General features: G+C 34.2%; 1 protein-coding gene and 1 pseudogene across 1 annotated transcript; one reads left to right on the forward strand and one right to left on the reverse strand.

Annotated features, from left to right (window-relative positions):
• Positions 1-1,371: 1,371 nt before the first annotated feature.
• On the reverse strand, positions 1,372-14,882 carry LOC133791993 (heavy metal-associated isoprenylated plant protein 9-like; annotated as a pseudogene).
• Positions 14,883-19,415: 4,533 nt separating this feature from the next.
• Positions 19,416-21,984, forward strand: LOC133788472 (laccase-17-like). Its single transcript, XM_062225964.1, has 6 exons — positions 19,416-19,617; positions 19,719-19,870; positions 19,980-20,224; positions 20,328-20,456; positions 20,577-21,539; positions 21,634-21,984. Exons 1-6 carry the CDS (start codon positions 19,498-19,500, stop codon positions 21,762-21,764), a joined length of 1,740 nt encoding a protein of 579 aa, XP_062081948.1. The 5' UTR covers positions 19,416-19,497; the 3' UTR covers positions 21,765-21,984.
• The last annotated feature ends 3,017 nt before the right edge of the window (positions 21,985-25,001 follow it).

Genomic DNA, 25,001 nt, shown 5'->3' on the forward strand with positions numbered 1-25,001 from the left:
TTGCAGTTTAAAAATGAGAAGTTTTAGCAACATTTCAATCAGGTTTGTTTGGGCACCCCTCTAATTTATTTAGTGCTCTACTCGTTCCACTATGGACTCTTTCCACTATCTAGTTGAGCACCATCTTGATATCTTTGCACTATGAATCAAATGTGATATTATATCTTTAGAGAATCAAGAATTAGAAAGGTCTCGAGAGCACTTTTCTGTTTGTGATTTTATATCTTTACAGAATCAAATGTGATAGCCTGTATTGATGTGGAAAGAGGAATATATTTATGGTGTGGTTGTCGTTTGTGTTTGAAATAAATGAAAAAATAAAGAATAAAAATATTGTCTTATGAAAAATATTATTATATTGTATTTTAGAGCATGTAACTAATGAGTTAATAATAATTTTTAAATTTAATCTTCCAACTGTCAATGTAAGTATATTTAGCTTAGGATTTTACTTGATAAGATGAGTGAAAAATCTAGTAAAATATTGTTGGTAATTGCCACATCCACCATTACTCATGTACAACTGCAGTGGTAACCATAAGTTCATGTTATCAACATATCTTTACTTGACAGACTGACAACAAAATTCACTTTTTGTGGTTATTTTGTGTATTTTTATCCTATTTGTTTACTAACTATTTGATAAATAGTTAGTGTCACTTCTATTTGGTCACTAACTGTTTGATAAAATGCTTTAATTTAAATATGACTATTTGAATAGATAATATGATTTTGTGATTTCTTATATTCATGATTTTAGATTACTACTCCAAACCTCTTTGATTTGATTAAGTCTTTCTCATTAATATTGCATTCCAAATCCTTAAACTTGTTCTTGGATAGTGAATTACAAGAGGTATATATACACATTATAGAGGATGTGATCGTGTATAGTGCATACTCTTGTATTGTTCTTGTATGAGATTTCATGTGTTGGAAGTCTGGTATTGATTTCTTCTTGTTGTTGTTTGGTATGCTTTTAGGGAACCAAACAGAGTGGTTGAGGAGTAAAAAATGATCTAGGGTATTGACAAATTGGAATTTTAAGATTTTGTCAGGTATTGAGATATTTATATACTATATATACAAATGAACTACATACAACACAAGATATATAATATGATTTATATTATATTAATCAATTTCTAGCTAGAACATAGATAGTAGAATAATAATTAATTATAGCTCTAAATTAGTTAACCACATTATTCATTACTACCCACCAAACTTGTTGACGAAAGAAATACTATCATCACCTGTGGTAATGGTAGTATACACATCAATATTCATACATAATATATATTGTACATCATATATAATAACTTTTCTTTAAGTGTTATTATATCTAGAACTTGAACACAATTAATGCATGCATATTATGAAATGCAACATGCATTAGGATTCTCATCACTGAAAAGCTGAGGAGCTGGGATTCGTTCAATCACATAAAGAGGCTGATAATAGTGAATCATTCTCTTCATACTTTCCTCTTCAACACTTCCACAACCATTGTTGATCATCATCACTTCATAACCATTATTTTCTCCTGCCTTTTCATTATTATTATTATCAATATTCTTTCCCTCTTCGACCTTACTTGCTTCTTCTGCTGCTGCTTCTTCTGGTTTTTTCTCTGACCTTACTTGCTTCTTCTGCTGCTGCTGCTTCTTCTGGTTTTTTCTCTTCCTCTGCAGTCTTCTCTTCTTTCTTTTCGGGTTCGGGTTGGGGCTCGGGCTGAGGCTAAGGCTCAGGTTGTGGGACAATGGTGGCTTGCTTTTTAGTGCGTCTGTAAACATATTCCACTAGCTTGTTTGTGTCCATGGTTCCTGTCACTATAACTTTCCCACTACTGAGCTCAGTAACAGCTGTTTGAACTCCTGTAATATGAAAACAAAGTTATAATAAAAAGTTGTATATATGTGTATTATATGGTAAAATATAATGGCTTAGTTTGTCTCTAAGTTTGAGCTAGGCTTTTAGCTTAAAAGGTTTATCTTTTTAGGGATAATACTTTAGTTTAGTTTAGCTATATATCTTCAACTTGACACAGTTATAAACAAATATATGGCTAATAATTTGCATGGAATACATATATATATATATATGTATGTATGTATATGTACGTGTGTTTATAAAAAGAAATACATGTGAAGTGACAACTTCTGGTATAGGGTCACCCTCAGCTGCTGGTAATGGGGACAAGACTTTAGCTCTTTTTTTAGTTTTTTTCATAATTTTTGTGCAAACTGCTTGAGGCTCCACTATTCCCTTTATAGTCACTTCATTTTTGGCAAAATCTATGGCAACTGCCTTAACTCCTATAACCAAAACCAAAAAAACCAAATGTTACATATCTTATATTACTGCAAAGGAAAAAAGGAAAAGAGTAGTATCAATTAACAATTTTGTATTTCTTGAAGCTATAAAAAAGAGAAGCCTCTCAATAGCATTCAGCTTTAAGCTTCTCGTCAAGCCCCTTGTGAGTTGTGCCTTACTTTTAACTTGATTTTCTAGTTATTTTGGATTTGACCATAGCCATAGAACTTGTTTCTGCAGCTGATTTAATTGAGAGAATTACTTGTGCAATCAAAGATTCCTAATTGTTTTGAGTTTCATTTTAATTAAGAAGGGAATTTTTTAAATTTGGTTACAAATATTTATGAATAATCACATTAGCATTTTCAAATTAACACAAGTCCTTTATTAATGAAATAATGAGTCTTGCTTTTACGTTTGAATTATCACGAGTCCTCCATTAAACATTTTATTGCTTGATTTTTCATTTCTTATAACCTATCTTTGTTGTATTTTGATATTCTCATATTGAAATGTTATTTTTAAAGGATTTGGTTTCTCAAAATGTTTCTGTATTGGTGTAACATTGGCTTTCTAAATATGTTTATCAATTGTTCAATGGTGTTGTGATATTTGCGATGTGTCTTATTTTGGGTATTTATATCTGAAGAATATGTTTTTGTATTACTGTTTTGTTGTATATATATCTGCATTTCTTAAAAGATTAGAGGTTGTTATTGAATTTGTTGAACTCTTGGAGGGGCTTGTTCGTTAATAGGAAGGGTATTTTTTCCTTGTCTATTTTCTGTTTTTCTTTTTTGCATTATTTTATGCTATTGAGTTAATGCTTTGTTGTAATTATTTATTATTTTCAAGTTGAATGAAATACTGCTAGTTCTCGAATTTTCTTTTAACATAGAGTGTGGCAGAAGTGGAAGTTTTTTACTTTTGATCTTTGGTCTAGGTAAGAATGGTTTGTTTTACATCTTATAAGTTTCAATTTTCTTTCTTGTTATTACTACTCTGTTTCATGAGAAGTTAAATTCGTAAACGATTATTAATTTAATGTGGAATTAATGGTCTACTCTCCCTAATAAATCGTTTTGTGGAACGTCTTTGCCTCGTTTAGTGGCCAATTCAGACATTATACTTGTAAGCATGACTTCTATTTCTGACATTTTGTAATTAATTGATTGTTTATAAGCTAGTCTTTGACAAGTCTAATGTTCTTTGGGCATCTATTCAGGTAGAATTACAAGTTTTATGACTGTATTTTTTTTTTATATATTCAGCTCTACACTTAAACATATAATATATTATTATATATTCTATTGTAGGCACAATATGACTTACATGATGATTGGCACAATATTCCAAGAGGTACATTTTCATACTCAAAAAAGAACCAATGTCTTATAATTTAGTGTTTGGTTTCTTTGTTTGCTTGGTGTAGTTGTGAATTCATTATTTTGTATGTGGTGTCCTCTCTTGGAAATAATTTCCATAGCATTTTTCTTGAAGTAATTTGTGATGCTAGATAATAACAATAAAATATTTCTTTGTTTATTTTGCAGATGTAACAAGCGAAATAGAAAAGGATACTTAATTTTGAAGGCTTTGTGTTGGGCAGCTGTAGAATATTTTGTGCTGAAAGTAGTAACTTTTCAATATGTTGAATATTTAAGACTACTTGAATACTTAAAGAACATTTTGTTGTTGATGACAGTGTTGGATGTTGCAACTACAGAATCTCTGTCTGTTCCTACAATTTCGGCTGCATTGATTGTGATTGAAAGTTTATTTTGGAAACGTTCCTAGCGTGTGTTGTGCGTCTAGAATTATGTAAGGCTGACTTTGGGTAAGTATTTTTTGTATAAATACGAACCAAAGCATCAGCCCTAAGTACCTCTTCTTCACCTTAATTTCTTATACTTTTAAAATAGTGTCTTTCTTTTGTAAAGGATAGCTGTTCTGCTATTCCTTGGTTATTCTATATCTTTGTAATTACTTATGTGCTGAGTAAAATCTCAAAGAGAAGAACGTGAAGAACAACCTTTGGGAGAAGGTTCATCAAAGTCTTGCATCGCGAGGAAGCAAGCATTCATCAAGTAATTTGAAGGGAGTTCAAACCTTGGTGTCTTAAGGAGATTCATTCAGCAAATGAAGAGTTACATCAAGCTTGCGGCAAAACCATTAGAGGGAGTCTAAGTTTTGTTTAAGTCAATTACTTTGTACTTGTGAAATTTGACTAATGAATCTTATCTCTGGGCGTGGCCCCGTGGACTAGTAATATCTGAAAGGATATTGACACCACGTAAAAAACTCTGTGTGTCATTTCATTATTCAGGCATTTCTATTTTATCACACTGGTTTGGTATTTTGTAGTGACAGGAACTTGATCTGTAGCTACAAAAAACTGGTTTGTTGTACCAACTTGTTCGTTCCGCATTTAATTAATTTGGTTAAATTATATAAAAAGTTGTTAATCATAAATTACGTAATTTCATCTTTCACTTCTCATATATCAGGTTAAAATCATATAAATCATGCAAATGGTGATCAAACATTCATAAGCATTAAACACAAGACAACAAATAATTCACAATGTTGATGGCGTAGTAGTAGTGGTAGTAGTAGTAGTAGTAGTAGTAGTAGTAGTGCCCATCGTGACCCTATTATGAAGCGTCGCGGTTCGTGTCCAATATTGAGAATCTATCTCGCCTCTGCCTCGACAAGCGTCGCAGCCCTTAAGGTAGTGCGTTCCGAATCTAATTCCCCAAACAATAATGTCGCGGCTCAGAATGTAGGCGCCACGACCCTTATTTCCCATAATTTTGGTCGTCTCTGTCTAACACAGTGTCGCGGCTCTTAAGCTCAGCGCTGCAGCTCAAAATGCTTCTTTCACTAAAATTCTTCTTTTTGATCCCAAACACAGTATCAACCATCAATCATCTCTGACATATATATCACTACAAGAATTTCAAGTATTAGCGGCGGGGGACTCCGCCGCTAATAAGGTACCAATCCGCCGCTAATATGTATTAGTGGCGGGACTCCGCCGCTAATACACTGCGCCTAAAACTTTGTCGCTAATAATGATTATTAGCGGTGGACTGGCACACCCGCCGCTAATAGCTATGTCCGAGGCATTATTATTAGCCGCGGGGTCCGCCGCTAATATTGTTTTTATAATTTTTTTTAAATTAAATTTTAAATAAATTAATATTTATTAAATTTAATTATTTTTAAAAATAATTTATAATATAAGTTAACAAAAATAAACATTTAATTAATTTAAATATAACTAACATTAAAATTAATATAAATAGTTTTAATATTTATCAACCTAGTAAATATCACTATAGTCATTAAAAATAAATTAAGTATTAATTCAGTCCAAATATATAAACTAGTAACTAAAGAAAGTCATTAAGATTAATATTGAAATTGTCCTCATCTTCAACATTTTGGTTTGGCTGTGAGGACGACGGCTGTGACGGTGGCGGTGGCTGTGGCGCTGAAGGAATATAAGGTGGTTGTGATGATCGTCTGAGCGTGAGGTCCCCAAACAAATCTCGAGGCTGTGGTTGTGGCTGCGACCCGCCTCCAACCTCCCAATATCTAACATTAGGTGGCGGAGGCTGCATCGATCCTCCTGGAAAATCGATAAAACTAAAATATTGTGGAGGAGACTGGGAAGAAGGTCCAAAAGTGTATTGGTTTTGATACTGAGGAGGTTGTTGCGACGACACATGTGGCGGATACATTGGGTGAGGCTGGTACAGCTGCTATGGCGAATACTGTGAAGGAGGCTGGAACTGCTGCTGTGAAGGAGGCTGATACTGCTGCTGTGAAGGAGGCTGGTGCTGCTGTTGTGGCAGTGTATGAAGGTCAGGATTGGCAGTGTTACTCTGAGAAGACGAACCACCTTTGGATTGTGGTGGCAAATGCCTCTGCAGAAAACTGTCAAACATTGGGTCATATAGTTTACTGGGATGCACAGTTGTCGAAGTCTCAAACGTCTCATGAATTGCCTTCATCATCAAAGCCATAACTCTCGTATCTTCATTAGGCGAAGCAGCAGTATTTGCTTGGGACTGACTTTGATCTGTAGAGCTAGAGGATGTCTTTTTTGCCTTCCCTTTCGCCCTATAACCCACTCCTCTTTGGTAGTCATATCTCTCCCCGAGTACTTTACTTAGTATCTCGTATTGATTGACTGGGGACGAATCAACGCCAGATACATTTAGAGATGCCTCACTCTGCTGTTGACTTTGCCTCTTAAGCTGTGTCCTCTAAACCTCTACCGCCATTTTTTCCTGTATAAAGATAACATTATAAACAAAAATTAGAAACATTATAAACATTAGAAACAAGAAAACAATACTATTCACTTACATAATCTTGTTGAGCTGCCTCATTGACAAAAGATTTTGTCGATTTTCTCATATGAGCATCCCTCCAAGTATCAACAACATGCGCATCCGGGTTCTCCTATACAAATGTAAACAAAATGTTTCAAAATGTGTTAATTTATAAAATTAAATTAACATCTTCACTTACATATTGGTGACGCTTAGCTGCCAACGACTTTGTGCCTTGTGTTGTTACATACTTCATTTGTCTTCTGTTTGCTTGATTTTTAGCGGAACGAGCCAAAAATCTTTCGCTAAAAAACATTTCACAAATAAGCTGCCAAGCCTCCTTAGTGCAACGGTCAGGTGGCTTAGAGAGGACATTCTCCAAATCTTCTGGTCCAGCATAATGATTTTTGAAGTGTCTATGTCTATAGTTCTTTCTCTCGCGATATCTTTCCCCCATCTCCTTGTTGAGAGTTGCCAGAACTGACTCACGTTGTGGATGACCGTCTATATTATAGTAATACTGCATTAAGAAAAAAAATATTAGATAACTTGTAAATAATGGAATTAAATAATGAAAAGTACAAGATTTGTAATTTTTTTACCCTCATACGATCAAGCACTTGATCCTTAAACTGTTGAGGTACATCAGCAAAATCCAAATAATGCCCCGAACACAAAATGGAAACTAGAGTGCCCAACATGCGAATAAAAGCTTGATCCTCCTGCCCAACCACTTTGTTGGTCACAGGATCAAGCTCTAGATCCAATGGTTTCCCAGCTTTTTTCCTTCGTTCTTCAAGAACATTATTACTAGCAGGGCCACGACCTTTTCTTCTCGTCGGTGGGGCTTTGAAATTTATTAACAATAATCAGTATTAGTATTGATGTTATATTTATCTAACAATATAATTTCTAAAAATAATTTTGATATGCAATATTTAACCTGACTCGCAAGATGTTGGTACCCTAAAAGGATCTGGCGGGTCTTGACCCCCACCATCTCCGCCGTGATAAGTAGCTATATCAGATGACATTATACTTCAGTTTAAAATTTATTAGTTAGTAATTAGCATTAAAATAGAAGTATATCACATTGAATTCATAATAATAATAATTACAAAAAAAAAACTTTATTATATTTAAATATATAGTTCTGTTACACAAATAGAAAAAACTAAACAGAGTAATCACTATCATTTCCATCAGTAATCGGAGATACATGTTCATCTTCACAAAGCTCAAATATCTTATATTATAATTACAAAAAAAAAACTTCATTATATTTAAATACATAGTTCTGTTACACAAATAGAAAAAACTAAACAGAGTAATCACTATCATTTCCATCAGTAATCGGAAACACATTTTCATCTTCACAAAGCTCAACAACCAATTCATCTTCTGCATCTGCAACGTCCTCATGTTCTGACATATCAGCTTCGTCGTCACCATCTTCATCAACTCCAACATATGCAGCAGGTTGATCAGATTGCATAATCAACTCTCCGAGGTCCACAGTCAACACAAAATTTGATGAACTTGTTTCATGTACAACATCAATAACATCATTAACCTCATCAGAATTGTCCTTAATGTCCCAAATCTGTCGATGTTTCACATCATCTACAACTTTCCAATCACGACCTCTAAGTAAATCATCGAGACAGAAAACTTGCTAAGCTTGAGTAGCAAGTATGTACGACTCATCTTTGTACCATTCACCATTGACGTTTATACTGGTGATATTATTTTCAATGATTGTTTTCTTCATTCTTGGATTTGTATTAAACCATTTGCACCGAAATAATGCTACTGAATATGCACCAGTGAAAGAAAGTATCACTACTTCTTCAAGCGTGCCGTAATAATTAAAACCTTCTGTTCCGGTAACAGACACTCCACTATTCTGTGTGGTGCGCTTTTTATCTCGATCGTGTGCAATAAATCGAACACCATTGACTATACAACCTTGGTAAAAGGTTGACAAATGATCTGACCCAGATGCTAAAGCTAACAGTTCATCACCATTTTCCAAAGGCCCAAGCTTATGCAAGTCATATATCTAAATACATAGAATGATATTAGATTCACAAAATATATCATTAATAAAATCACTGTTCAAAGTTCAAAGTTCAAAGCTACCTTTTTATGAAACCACAAACGAAAATTTTTCCTATGAAAACGATCATGATCACCATCTGGGTATTTTTGTTTAATCTCTTGTAGGTGTTCGCTGTTAATTAGAATAGTGTTACGATTCTTGATAACAAAAAACTGATAATAACCACACATGTTCTAATTTATAAGAGAATAAACTTACTCTAAATAAGGCTCAATTTCAAGAGAATTCTCAAGTATGAACCACTCAGCTATTTCACGAGTATTATGATCGAGAATCTTCAAAGTTCCCTTTGTGAGTGGACGACATTGAGATTGGAAAACTGCAAGATTTCGTGGGATATAAGTTGCATCTTCATTTCGATCAAGACGATTAAATCTTGTTTCAATGCCTTTGAAATACATTGAACAAAAGGTCAAAGCATCATCTGCAACATAGCCTTCGGCGATCGACCCTTCAGGGCGAGCTTTATTTCCCACATAATTCTTTAGGGCTGTTTGTTATATGGGGAAGTGTTGGGATGGGTGGTCATTTGAAGTGTACCCCATGTTTGGTGCCATTTTTTAGGTGGGAAAGTGGTGGGTCCCACAGAGTTTTAGTGGGTAATGTGAATTCTTGTGAAAGGGTGAGTTTTAGATTAACCCACATGTGAACCCTTGCCACACATTCCCATGACACCCAAAACTTATAACAAAAAGCTCCTAATTTTATCATGTACCTTTCAAAAGGATACATCCACCTCATAAATACCGGGCCACCCAATATTGCTTCTTCTGGCAAATGTAATACCAAATGAATCATTATGTCAAAAAAAAGCTGGAGGAAAAATCAACTCCATCTTGCACAATATCTGAATAAGATCATTTTGTGCTTCCTCCATATCTTTAACATTTAAAGTCCTCGAACATATTTGCCTGAAGAAATTGCACAATTCTACAATAGTGGTCGATATAGATTTTGGAAGAAACTTGCGAACACCGAGAGAAAGTAATCGTTGCATTATCACATGACAATCGTGTGACTTCAACCCAAGAATATTTGTATCATTCTCGGACACTTTCTTCTTCAAATTTGAACAAAAGTCATCTGGAAATCTAACTCCTTTTATAAACTGACAAAACTGTTGCCTCTGCGCCGGAGTTAACACATAAGGAGTGTGCGGCTTCATCAGCTTCCCATTCTCATCTTCATAAATCCACAATGATTCTCTCACACCCATCTTTTTCAAATCATGTCTGGCATTAGTGGTGTCCTTAGATTTATCATTGTCTAAGATGGTGCCAAGGAGACTATCACACACATTCTTCTCAACATGCATGACATCTATATTGTGTTTTAATTTGTTTGTACACCAATACTCAAGCTCGTAAAAAATACTTTTTTTCCTCCAATTACCTTTATCTACTCCTCTTTTACGTTTCACACCCCCAAACTGGACATGTTTTCCTGGAACTTGTGCTGCAAGAGCATTAACTTGTTCTAGTATATCCTCACAAGTAAACCGTCTCAGAGGATGTCTTCTCTCAACTTCTCCATCGAACTCTTTGTCTCTTCTCATTCGATGAGTACTTGGCAAGAATCTTCTGTGACCAACGTAAGATGTCTTACCGATCACTCGGATGGAAGTTGTGTCCTCATTACACGTAGGACAAGCTTTGTAACCCTGACCACTCCATCCAGACAAACTACTGCGAGCTGGAAAATCGTTCACTGTCCACAAAAGGGCTGCCCGCATCTTGAACATCCTGTTGGTCGTACTATCTCTTGTATCAACTCCGTTAACCCACAGATCCTTCAACTCATCCACCAATGGTCTCAGAAATACATCCATGTCCTTACCAGGTGATTTTGGCCCAGGAATAAGGAGGGTCAACATGAAATAATTGTCTTTCATGCACAACCAAGGTGGCAGATTATAGTTTGCCAACACCACAGGCCACATGTTGTATGCAAGGTTCATGTTGCCAAATGGATTAAATCCATCAGCAGCTAAGCCCAGACGAACATTTCTGGAATCCCTTGAAAAATCAGGATGCTTGGCATCAAAGTTCTTCCACGCAGAGCCGTCCACCGGGTGTCGCATCACCCCTTCATCTTTTGATTTCCTGGAGTGATGCCATATCATGTGTTTTGCTGTAATCCTTGAACTGTATAATCTTTTCAACCGAGGGGTCAACGGAAAGTAACGCATCACCTTATGTGGCACTTTTTTTCCTTTCGTCATTTCAAAAGTAATCCATCTACTACTTCCGCATACTGGACATGTCTCTTTAGATGCATGCTCATTGTAAAATAAGCAGCAATCATACTGACACACATGAATGGACTCGTATCCCAACCCTAATTTTTTCAATCTCTTTTTCGCCTCGTAGTACGATCCGGGGATTTTGTTTTCCTTAGGAAATGCAAGCTTTAACAACTTCAGCAATTCATCAAATATGTTGTTAGGCATCTTCCCTCTAACTTTTAGATGCAATAACTTTGCTAAAAAGTTCAGGGATGAAATCCAATCACATCCAGGATACAACTCCGCTTCAATCTCCTCAAATAACTCATCATAATACTGACTCCCACCGGGATCCCTTTCTACTTCCTCAGTTGTCGGTAAAAGGAAGTCTTCCACAACGTGAATCATCTCATCGTCTTCATTCTCATCAACCACCTCATCAGCAACAATTTCTTCCACCTCACCATGAAAAATCCACTTATCATAAGCTTGATGAAAACCCCTATCGAATACGTGTGCCCGAACTACATCTAAAGATTCAAATCTATTATTATTGCATCTCACACACGGGCACCTAATTCTTCCATCAGAATCTACATGTTCCGACGCCATCCTCAAAAAAGCTTGCAGACCATTCCAATATTCTTGACAACCACGATTTCTCAATGTTGTCCAAGTCTTGTCAATCGCCATCTAAAGTGTTATAAGAGTGTGAGTTTTAGTAATGTGAATAGAAATTGATAACAAAGGAGATTTGTTATCATTTTTGAAATCTTATGCAATATTATAATATCTTATGCTATTTTATGATGTTTTATTAGATAATGTTATTCAATAAACAAATTAAATTAAATTATTTAATTAAATAATAATATATCAAACTTTTATAATTTAATTAATTAAATTATTAAAAATTAATCAAAAATTAAATTATTATTTATTTTTAATTTTTTATACTTTTATTAAATATTATTATCAATTTCTATATTCATGCAATTTATAACTATTTAATATTAGATAATGTTATTCAATAAACAAATTAAATTATATAATTTAATTGGATATTATTTAATTAATTAAATTAATAATAAATTATTATTTATTCATAATTTTTTAAAATTTTATTAAATATAATTATCAATTTTTATATTCGTGTAATTTATATTAAACAATATTATTCAGTAAACAAATTAAATTAAATTATTTAATTAAATAATAATATATCAAACTTTTATAATTAAATTATTAAAAATTAATCAAAAATTAAATTATTATTTATATAATTATTTATTCTTATTTTTTTATACTTTTATTAAATATTATTATCAATTTTTGTATTCATGTAATTTATACCTATTTAATTATTTTTTATTATTTAATTAATTAAATTAATAAAAAATAATTAAAAATAAATTATTATTTATTCATAATTTTTTAATTTGTAGTAATAATAATAATTTTACAAATTAATTATTATTTGACTTTAAGGCTAATTTATTTTTTTAAATAATTAGATAAATTTTATTAATTTTTATCATACATTATTTTATTAATAATATTTTTAACTTATTATTTCTGTGTCAATATCCCTGTAATTGATGGTTGTATTCAACAACCATCAATCACAAGCATACCGAGACAGAGAAAATAAATTAACTTCTAATTAACTACTAATTAATTTTTTTTAATAATTTTCAATTAATTATAATAATACTAATTAACTAAATTATATAATATACATTACAATTCTCATTATGTTGACATAACATATAACAAAAAAAAACTATTTTACTTAATTAAATTTCACAAAAAACATAAAGCAACATACTAATATTTTTTTTAATTATAAACTAATAAATAAAAAACCACCAATTCAATTGATTAAAAAAAAACTTAATCAAATCATAAAATCTACAACTTTCTAACCATACTATAAAATCTACCAAAGTTTTCTCATACCTGAATATCAAGACAGGATTTAGGGCTAGGAAATCTAGAGTAGCTCTACACTTCGGCAGTAAACTACCAAAAACAATATCTGCATATTGAATTATGGAAAAAAAAAATTAAAATAAACCCACTAAAATATAGTATAACTGAGCATAAATAAACACTTCTTGATCCATAAAAAAAATTGGTCGATTCATTCCACTAAAAGCAGAGAGAACAAAATCACACAGCCATATATACAAATACACAATTATATACAAAAAAAAACTTATTTCAGAACCTAACAGAACACCTAACAGAACCTAACACCTAACAGAACCTACGAGAAATATGATTTTTTTTCATAACAGTATGTTTGCAATAAAAAAAAACTTTCAAAGTGTGACAGATAAAACTCCAAACCCTCAGAAAATTTCAGTATAACCAGGGAGTAACCAAAATTTGACTCAAAACAAACAAGTAGCATTGTTAACATTTCTAATATTTATGAAACAATGTAAAAACAAATACAAACAGCCACATCAAAATTTCAAGGAAAAAAAAAACAAAAGTCAGACTTGAACATTGCCTCGCAAGCACCATAAAGAGACTCAAATGCAGAGCAATTCCCTGCATAAATATGATTTACTTTGTTTACAAATAAGTCCTCAAATAAGTCCTTGAAAAGAATACTATATGATTTACTTTGTTTACAAATAAGTCCTCAAATAAGTCCCTGAAAAGAATACTATAGCTATATAGTGTGAACACACACATATATATACAAGACAGTGAATATAAATATATGTACACTTTTATTCAATGCATATATATATGTATACATTGAAGTAGGTACACCTGGCTCTGAAAAACTAAAATATAAATGTACAAACTTGAATACATAAATATAAACGAAAAAGGTTTGTTTTTGTTCTACAATATACCTTAGAAACACCTTGGATTGCTTAAGAAACGCCTTCTCGATCTGCAACGAAATAGATTGTTAGAATAGAGTTTAAGAGGCGGAATAGAGAAAGAGAAATGGAGTTGAAAAGTGAGAGAGATCCAATAAGATAAAATTGCATTTGGATTAGAAACGCCTAAAAATTAAAGAAAGAAAAAAAATCCTAACCAGAATAAGATATCACAAGACAAAGCCAAGAGTCCAATACCAAGAGACACTATGAGCCTGAATATATATAAGTTATATATCAATGAAGAAGACAAGAACAATAGTACAATACCATATGCATATCAAAACAAACAAGTTTATAATATGAAAACAATCAACCAGGGTCGTCTCTACCTTAAGGGCGAGATGGTGGACCGAGAGCTGCGTGAGGACTGAGGAGCACCGTGAGACTGTGCGAAGGCAGGAGAAACGGAGAAGGCAGGAGAAGAGAACATATGCGAAGAAGAGAGGTGCGGTGCAATATGTAACCTCTACATAATCATTAGCGGCGGGGTACCGCTGCTATTACTATAGCCCGTCGCTAATAATTATATTAGCGGCGGAGACTCCGCCGCTAATAAATGAGATACTCCGTCGCTAATACTATTAGCGGCGGATATCCGCCTCTAAAAAAAGGTGATTATCCGCCGCTAATAACACTTTAAAAAATAAACCGTTTGTTTCCCGGGCATTTTCCTCTGTTGTATTAGCAGCGGACTACCCGTCGCTAATAATGGGAAGTCCGCCGCTAATACATATTATTATATATTTTTAAATAACCACACCTAATTAGCGCGCGAACCCCCTAGTCCGCCGCTAATACCCTGTATAATAGCGGCGGACTGTACCCGCCGCTAATAGCTATGCCGCAACTAACATTAATTGTTGTAGTGTATCCTAACTCATAATGACCCAAAAACTACCATAACTTTGTCCAGTTTTCCATATTTCCATAGATCCTGAAACATTAACAAACACAAGCAACAAACGCGTCATACTGCACAAACACTACTAAATAATCTCAAAACTTCCCTAAAACAACTCTCTAAAACACTATAAAAGCTACTCTATCGCCTGCAGAGGTTCTTCTTAAGGAGTGATTCTTGTGTGAACTCGCTTTTCTTCTTCCAAAAAAATGAGCATGTCTTGATGCCTCTCTACAAGTTGTTAGAATATTGAACCATCTAACAATAAAAAAGCAAAGTTTTGTAGAGAATCCAAGGATTCTCGAGGTTGGCTTTAACTTGCTAAGTGTTTATAATTTCATGAACGAAAATGGGATTAACAACCTATCTAGGCCGAATTCCAGAACGAATAAGGCCTTTCTAAGATGTTGTTTTGTTAACCTAGACCTTGTATGGCTCAAAAGTGTTCAAGCTAAGGATTATCTTATTTGTAGTGTTCCAATCCGTAAGAAGAATCGGCGTCTGAGGTTTACCGTGCCTACTTACGAAAAAAGGAAGCTGATTTAAGGTATTTCTTGTATGAAATCTCAAACCCCTATGAAAACAATTGTTGGAAACTTAGAGATAAAATATAGGTTAAATACTCATTTGACACCCTATGTTTTATCGAAATACAAACTTGGGACCATCTGTTTCTGATAATTATCAATCGATACCCTATGTTTGCAAAAGCTACATAGTTTGGTACTCACCGTGCATTAAACTTTTTAATATTCCTAAATTACCCCTCATTTTAGTGATTTATTTAATTTTCAATTATGTTATGATTTTTAAATGATTTAATTTATTTTTAGATTTTATAAAATAAAATAAATGTTTAGTTAAAACTTTAAAATAATTTTAATAAAAAAATTATTTTTAAAATAAATTTAATTAATTAAAAAAAGTGGACTTAAAAAATAAAATAAAAAACTAATTAAAATATTATTAATTAATTTTAAATAAAGTAAAATTTTAATTTAATTAATGAAAAAAAAACTCATATTTAACCCAATCTCACCTTTGCCATCTCAGTTCCCACCCACCAATGCCACCTACATTTTTTGTGTCAAACTTGGATTGATTTGTTAATTAAATTAAAATTTAGGTTTATTTAAAGTTAATTAATAAGATTTTAATTAGTTTTTAAAATTTTTAATTTTATTTTATTAATTATATTTATTTATTTTTAAAATAATTTTGTTTATTAAAATTATTTTAAGGTTCTAATTAAACATTAATTTTATTTTATGAATTAAAAAAATATATTTAAATCATTTAAAATTAATAAAATAATTGAAAAATCAAATAAATCATTAAAATGAGAGGTAATATAGGAATATTAAAAATTTAAACACACGGAGGGTACCAAACTATGTAGTTTTTGCAAACAGAGGGTATCAATTAATAATTATTAGAAACAGAGGGTACCAAGTTTGTATTTCGATAAAAACGCAGGATATCAAATAAGCATTTTACCGATGGGTGAAGAGAGAGAGTCAAAGAGAGAGAGAGAGAAGAATGAGTTTAGAGGCTTAAATTTGAGGTTTAGGGGGTCAAATTGGCATTTTCCGAGGGGTGGGTTGCAGAGTCCGTGGTTTTGGGGCTTAGGTCTCGTGGTTGCGAAATGAGGAAGAACAACTAAAATTGCTGAGTATATAAGCAATAATTGATGTGGCATACTATTAGCGGTGACACGTGTCGCCCCTAATAGTCTAAAATATGTTAGTGGGAAAATTCCCACTTTGTTTTCAGTATATTTTCCAAATTTAGTATGGGCGATAAGTCGCCCCTAATAATGTTCCTGATAAAATAATTCATCTGAGGTGATATCAGCGACGAATACGTTTTGTCGCCACTAATAATGTCATTATTAGCGGCGGTTTGGAGTCACCCCTAATAGTGTCGCCTCTAAAAATCATTTTTCTTGTAATGATAAACTATGGCATCTGGATGAGATCGATGATGATTGAGATCTATCTCAACATTTTGACTACTTAAGTAAGCAAACACATTGTTGATTAGTGTGATTGTTGATCTTGGAACACCCGAGATGGCGATCCGAGAAATAATTTAGAAGATAATATTTTTATTAGTTATTCATTTATTTTATTATTAATTAATGAATATTTTTTTCTTTTAATATTCTAGAAATGTTTAATTATAAACGCATTAATTCATTATGATTATTATTTTTCTTAATCTAGTAAAGATGTCTAAAGTTGTAAATAATTAAAATTCTATAACGGTTTTTTAATATTTTTAAATTTTTAAACGGCATATATTTTTATTTGATTTTTAATATTTTTAATTTTTAAAAATCATTAAGTGTGACATGAGGCATATTAAGGGGGCCTATCCCCTAAAAGTATAGATATTTCATAAATATGTGAAAATTTTGGGGAAAAATTTTTGAGGTCAAATTTTCGATGGGGGTCGCATAAATACCTGCTCGAGTCAGTTCTCCCAACAGCCTATATTTAAGGAAATGCTCATTCAAGGAAGAAATTTATGTAGTAAGGTCATTAATGAAAGGTTTATGATTCATGTGCACACAACTTGTTTGGCATTCCGAAGCTATGGACATAATAGAGTTAAAATTAACCCTACCGTTATAAGCTCTTCGTAACTGAGTTCAATAATCGTACCAATAAAGTGTCACATTGTGATATTAGTGAGTCACCAATCAAATATCTATTTATTATTTTATTATTATTATGCATAAAATGAACATATTGCAGACTATTTATGAAAAATGCAACCTAACTTTATGCGTACAATGCCAGTTGTCTAAAATTGCCCCCATTAATATAATATACATAAATCAAAATATTAATAATTTATTTAAATCAATATTAGTCGTCCGATTAGCAAAGTCATCTAATTGGATGGCATAGATTAAAAGTAGTACTAGTGTCATTTTTTCCACAGGACACATTACATTTGCCCTTTATAAAATAGCCATCAATTACTTTTTTTATATTAAAAATAAGAGTTTATACTTTTTTGGATCTTGTATTTTGACAAATTATTTTTTGGACCCTATATGTTTTATAAAATGATTAAAATAGAACCATAAACTCAATTTTGATGAAGAACAAATTAAATATAACAACACAGTTTTTAAGCAGAATGATTTTATTTTTGTTCTAAATTATTAGTTTGGTAAATTATTTGTGATTTTAGTTAAAAAAACATTGACCAAAATTAGGTTTAGGGTTCTATCTTAACTATTTTACAAAACACAGAGTCCAAAAAATAATTTGTCAAAACACAGGATCCAAACGGATAATAAAAAAAAACATAGTGTTCAAAAAAGTATAAACCTTAAAAACAAAAACTATGCGCTGACCCACCAGCCATGTCAACCAGTAGTAGGTGGTGCAACCACATGTATTAAGGTTTATTCTCGTGATCCTTCTATATAAATATGTATAATTTTATCGCCAAATTATTAATATGTACATTTTGGGGATTATTTACACTAGTATATATTACTGTTTAATTTGAGCACCAACAATGTTGTGCAATTATTAGATTGTTTGCTTGAAGAGAATATTGCGTCAATAGAGGTTTCCCTCCTATTCATCAATGATCCATATATCTAGCTATATGTGACGTTCATGTTCTTCCTAACTCATACACACATTGAACTTGAACGTGATAAGCACTGTTATAACCATCCGACAATATAAATAATTGAATCGACAGCTTTGATAGCAACCACCCTTTGACGATTCCTTCATCACCAAGATTAACGGTTGAGAATTCTACATGCTGCAACAGGCATAGCTAGCTAGCTAGCCATCCCCTTTTCACAACTTATTTTTGTTTTTTGTATCATGAAATAATTTAGAAATAAAACAAAGTACTACTTTGCATCATTACATGCATGATATAGAACCCTTCTAAAGTTAGACGTAACCAAAGAAAAGGGTTAGAATAAGTTAGAACTACTCTATTATTCGAAAGTCTAAATGAAACCCTATAAGATTCTAATCAGTAACTTCAAGCTTTCTTTAACAACACTTTATGACATAACCGTATATGTTATAGAATAACTAATATATATATATATATATATGCTTTGAATAACTTGCATTCCATTTTATACTATATATTTTCACCAAATGAAACATAATTATTTTTAACAACACTTAATATTTTTTATTAATTACAAGTATAGAATAGTTTTTTCGCTCTATAGGCTTTAGGTGGAATGGCAAACAATGATTAACAGTCACAATCATGTCTGCTAGTGTTTTTGAGGCATATATGCATGGACTGATATATAAGATCATAATAATATGACTTAATTTAAATATAAAAAACAGGTTTTGACTTGAATTGAGAGACAAAGGTGGTCAAAAACAAATGGAATGTCTTTGACACCACTCTAAAGTTGTTCTAACAACTGATGCTATTAAAATAACCATTCAACCAATTATCTCTCAGTTTCGCTAAACTGTATCTTATTTCTGCACCTAATCAACCAAAGCTATTATGTTTTATCACAAACCTATGATAAAACACACTCTATATAAAGACCACACAAACCTAAGATATCAACACACAATCAATTGGAGTAGCACATCTGAATTTCAAAGCTCTTCTCTAAAACATAAACATATATATATATAAATATAGATATACGTATAGATACAAAAATGGGTGCTACTCTCTGTTCACCATTACTATCAGTCCCAAAAATATATCTCTTCTTTTTTGTAACTTTGTCATTAATTACTGAGTATGCATTTGCAGCAACTAGGCACTACAAGTTCGAAGTATATCTTACATATCCAACGCTCTGCATATTATTTATAAGCTTATTATTTATTATACTGTCACAAATATTCATTTAATGGGTTTATTAATGTGTTTGCAGATAAAACTACAAAGTGTGACAAGACTTTGCCATACTAAGAGCATTGTCACAGTAAATGGGCAGTTTCCTGGACCTCGCATTATAGCTAGGGAGGGTGACCGTCTCCTTATCAAAGTGGTCAACAATGTCCAAAACAATATTTCAATTCATTGGTATTTAAATTAGAATATGTACACATATATGTTTATTTATATATATCCTTTAAATAAGTGTTAAAATTATCATATTGTGATATATACTTGTATGATATCTTTATAACAGGCATGGTATTAGACAACTTCAAACAGGGTGGGCTGATGGGCCTGCGTATGTGACCCAATGCCCCATTCAAACAGGGCAAAATTATGTGTACAATTACACCATTACAGGGCAGAGAGGCACCCTTTTCTGGCATGCCCACATATCATGGCTAAGAGCTACTGTGTATGGTCCCATAATCATTCTTCCTAAGCGTGGAATCGCTTATCCGTTTCCTAAACCTTACAAACAAGTTCCCATGATCTTTGGTAACCAACACAAAACATAAATATAAATATTATTTATTTAGTACTATAGATTCTCTTTTCAATATTCAAGTGAATATGATATAATAACATACTAATTATACAGGAGAGTGGTGGAATGTTGATCCTGAGGCAGTCATTGCCCAGGCCTTGCAAACTGGTGGAGGCCCAAATGTATCAGATGCCTATACCATAAATGGGCTACCAGGCCCATTATATAATTGCTCAGCTAAAGGTATATGTATATTGTATGCATCAAGATAACCATATCTGTACTATAAAATTTAACTCAAAGAACGTACATGAAGATAGTTGACCTATTACTCTTATGAATACTTGGATGTTTGTATTGTAGATACATTCAAGTTGAAGGTGAAGCCGGGAAAGACTTATCTTCTCCGTCTGATTAACGCTGCACTTAATGATGAACTGTTTTTCAGCATTGCAAACCACACTGTAAAAGTGGTTGATGTTGATGCTGTTTATGTTAAACATTTTGAAACCAATACCATTCTCATAGCTCCTGGGCAAACCACTAATCTACTTTTAAGCACCAAATCTCATTTCCCAAATGCCAAATTCCTCATGCTAGCTAGGCCATATGTCACAGGTCTTGGCACCTTTGACAACTCTAGTGTCGCAGGAATTCTTGAATATGAAAGTTCACACTCCACCAACCCAATGAAGAAACTTCAACTCCTCAAACCAGTGTTGCCTGCTCTAAACGACACTTCATTTGCAACCAAATTTGCCAACAAACTCCGTAGCTTGGCCAGTCCTCAATTCCCAGCTAATGTTCCTCAAAAGGTTGACAAACATGTTTTCTTCACAGTTGGGCTTGGAACAAATCCATGCCAAGGTAACAAAACATGTCAAGGGCCTAACGGGACAATGTTTGCAGCCTCAATTAACAATGTTTCTTTTGTACTCCCAAACAATACTGCCCTCCTGCAAGCCCATTTTTCTGGTCAATCAAAAAGGGTTTACAGTCCTTACTTCCCAAGTAGCCCTATCATTCCATTTAATTATACAGGAAATCCACCAAACAACACAATGGTGGGAAATGGAACAAAGGTAGTGGTTCTTCCATTCAACACAAGTGTGGAGTTAGTGATGCAAGATACAAGCATCCTTGGTGCTGAAAGCCATCCTCTCCATCTCCATGGATTTAACTTCTTTGTGGTTGGACAAGGCTTTGGCAATTTCAATCCAAATAAGGACCCTGCAAACTTCAATCTAGTTGACCCTGTAGAAAGAAACACTGTTGGTGTTCCTTCTGGGGGATGGGTTGCTATAAGATTTTTAGCAGATAATCCAGGTCTCGATTTTAATGTCATGCTTGGGATGTAGCTATGTTGTTAATTATTATTCTCTACAGTTTAATGATTTTAACATTTTGTACATGTTGGCAGGTGTGTGGTTTATGCATTGTCACTTGGAGATCCACACAAGTTGGGGATTGAAGATGGCTTGGGTGGTCTTAGATGGCAAGTTACCCAATCAGAAGTTGTTTCCCCCACCGGCAGATCTTCCCAAATGTTGATTTCTATTCTCACCATCACTTATTCAAGATTTCTTTTAACCGAAGTGTTCATTAAATTTTGTCAAACACTTTAAATTATTCTTTCAATAATATTTTTGTCCCCATGCATGTACTTCATTTTTATGGAGTCGAAAAAAATGAAAGAGAATTTGTTTTTGCGATTTAGCCGGGAAAGGCTCAATAAGATTGCCAAGAATGAGTACTTAAAATCATTATTCAATTACCTTTTTTCATTATTTTTTTTATTGTTGGCTTGGGAGAAAACATGCACAAAAGTTGAGTTTTCTGGTTTATGATGGAAGTAATATTCGTGTTCACTTAACTAAATCAAATAAAAAATTTCAGAAGTAAATATCTTCTCCAGGCATGTCAAATCAAGTTTTGGACAAACATATTTAAGTGAACAAATAAATTCGTTTTCTATTAATTACAACGCTTTCAATGTTCATTCTTCCATCCTCAACAGTGTAAATCTTAAAAGTTTCATTATAAAATATTTCATTTTGTATGGCTCAAGTTTATCTGTTATTGACAAAATAATAATAATAATAATTTTTATCCCTCAAAAATACGAGGATGACGTAGCGAATGAGAAAGCGGCACGTGGCATCACAATCAGGGAAAAATGACAAAGTATTGAGAAAAGACCGACGAACAAAAAATATAGGTCCAGGACCTATAGGGAAGTCGGTTAGGCCAAGACCCCATAGGGGTGGTCGGCCTAACTCCTACCCCTAAGGGTGGTCAACCTAAGCAGGCCCAAGAGCCCCTAGGGGTGGTCGTCCTGACCCCTACCCCAGGGGTGGTCGGCCTGTCATGCTCAAGAACCACCTGGGTGGTCGGCCTACCCTATCCTCCATAGGATGGTCGGCCTAAACTCCCAAGTACACTTCACTGAGCAATACTTGCACTCGTTCAAACTAAGATCAAACAGGTCCAGCACCCAGAAGATCACAGGTCTAGCACCCAGAGGATTAACAGGTCTAGCACCCAGAGGGTTACCAGGCCTAGCACCCAAGCTCTGAAGGGTCATTGGGCCTAGCACCTAGGTCTCATAGACAAACCAAAACTTAACATTTTCCCAGAGGTTTCAACCGTGCATTATCTACCACGATCTAGAGAAACAACAAGAAACCCACGGTCTCATAATCATGGGGAGGTGGACACGTGTCTCCACTACCTGATAATCGTGTACCAAATCACGATCCCAATAATACTGATCATGTAACAGCCCTTGGATACTATAAATAAGAAGCCAGGGCTTCATTTCAAAGGATGGCTTTTTCTAGAATTTTGGAGATCTGAAGAACATTTAGGGAGAAATTCTGGGAAAATTATAAACAAGCGAATAATTTTGTTCATCAGTATAATTGTCGAGTGATTCAATACTAAAAGCTAAGTGGATTAGGTTATTACTGCTCATCAGAACAGGGATGAACCACTATAAAATTTATGTGTGTTGGTTTAAGATATTTGTACTATGCCGTTTATTATATTTATTTCGTTCAAAAGGTGTCGTATACTGTACATACAACCGTTGGTCAATTTCACAGGTCAACATTTTGGTGCTTTCATTGAGAGTACGAAATCAAGAAACACACTTTCATCAGTTATACAATGCCTCCAAAATCCAGTCATACAAAGAAGACGACTCCCAGGGATTCCAACACTCAGGATCCCATCGATCTCGTTAACGAACCTCAGGTGGAGGTTGAAGACCAATCCGGTCACCAAGAGGTTGTTGTGGCCCTTAAGGCAGCTACCCAGTTAGCCCGAGCTAACGCTGAAGCTGATGCTCAGGCGGTGAGGGAGGCTCAGGCCAAAGCAGCAGGAATGCGAGACAGCAGTAATAGGGAGTCCCATGGGAGGATTCGAACCCCAAGGACGCTCTCATAGCCAATTTTCCAGAGACAGGATGAATAGGCACAGTCCAAGACTGCCTCCTCCATGACTAAGAAGAATAACACTTCATCTTGAAGTAGGAGTGTTACCAACCCAAAGACCCCCTCCCAATGGGACAGACGAAACAACACAGGAAATGAGAGTCAAACATGTGAGAGGTGTGACAAGAATGGAAATGGCCACTCAAAATCTTAAAGTCATGTAGGAGGAGAGGCTCAGGGGCAGGGTCGCACCGACAAGGGCAAGGCGGACCTACCACCCCTACACCCTCAGTCTCGCAAGGGAAAGGAACCGATGAAAAACACCAATACTGTGTTCGATAGGCTCGGGAAAGATGCACAACCTCAAGATCTGAGGGAAGTCATCAACAGGAGGACCAGCACTCAGGAAGGGGTACCAGGGACGTCTACCCCACCTGGAGCAGCAATCCCACCAGCAGTGCAGGCTCAAATAGATGCACTCGTCATGGTTGTTCAGGGTTTGACAAAGAAACCTTCCAATATCGAGTTGGCACATAGAAGTGGGAGTCCCTTCAGTGCTAATATCCAAGCTGCTCAACCACCATCGAAATACAAGACCTTGAAACTCCCAACATACACTAGGAAGGAGGACCCAGTATGACACATTGGGAAGCTCGAGGACAGATGGAGTTACTCGGTGTGGAGCATGATTATAGGTGCAGGGTATTCTCTACCACTCTCTCTGACTCAGTCTAGGAATGGTATTGGAAATTCAAACTTGGATCCATCACTTCCTGGGAGCAATTCAGGAAAGAATTTTGCAAGGTCTTCAATGCTGAACGAATTCAATCAATTTATGTCAATCAACTAGGTGACATCAAGCAATGGAAAGATGAATCCCTCAAAGACTACATCCAAAGATTCATGAGAGAGGCAAACCGAGCATCCACGGTAAGAGATGAAGGGAAGTTCGTTGCCATCTCAGCATGACTAATTTATCATAGTCCCATGTGGGATAGCATACACAGGAACCCCATCAACACCTTGCAGGAGTTCCTGGATCGAGCAGACAAATACATGAAGCTAGATGACGCTATCATGAAGGAAGAAAAAGGCATAAACCATCCGACCACTGTCAAGGTAGATAAGAACAGCGCAAACGCTTAGGGCGGCAGTGGGGGCAACGGTAAGAAGAGGAATACCTCAGGGGCCGAGCAAGGTGGAGAGAAGAAAGCTAAGTCAGCACCTGCCGACAAACAGCCTAAGCATCAGCCCTACCGACCCAAGTTCACTAATTATACCATCTTGACTACATCAAGAGCTGAGATTTACTTGGAAACATACCAGGAGGTACCATACCAAACGCCACCACCCT

The sequence above is a fragment of the Humulus lupulus genome, chromosome 7 (genome assembly GCF_963169125.1).
Source record: "Humulus lupulus chromosome 7, drHumLupu1.1, whole genome shotgun sequence".
NCBI lineage: Eukaryota > Viridiplantae > Streptophyta > Magnoliopsida > Rosales > Cannabaceae > Humulus > Humulus lupulus.

Bases quoted from the DNA above. Each gene is read 5' to 3' on its own strand.
- LOC133788472 (XM_062225964.1), top strand. From the start codon at position 19,498: ATGGGTGCTACTCTCTGTTCACCATTACTATCAGTCCCAAAAATATAT. The intron at 19,618-19,718 runs GTATATCTTACA...ATGTGTTTGCAG, and splicing joins CTAGGCACTACAAGTTCGAA to ATAAAACTACAAAGTGTGAC. The intron at 20,225-20,327 runs GTAACCAACACA...CTAATTATACAG, and splicing joins ACAAGTTCCCATGATCTTTG to GAGAGTGGTGGAATGTTGAT.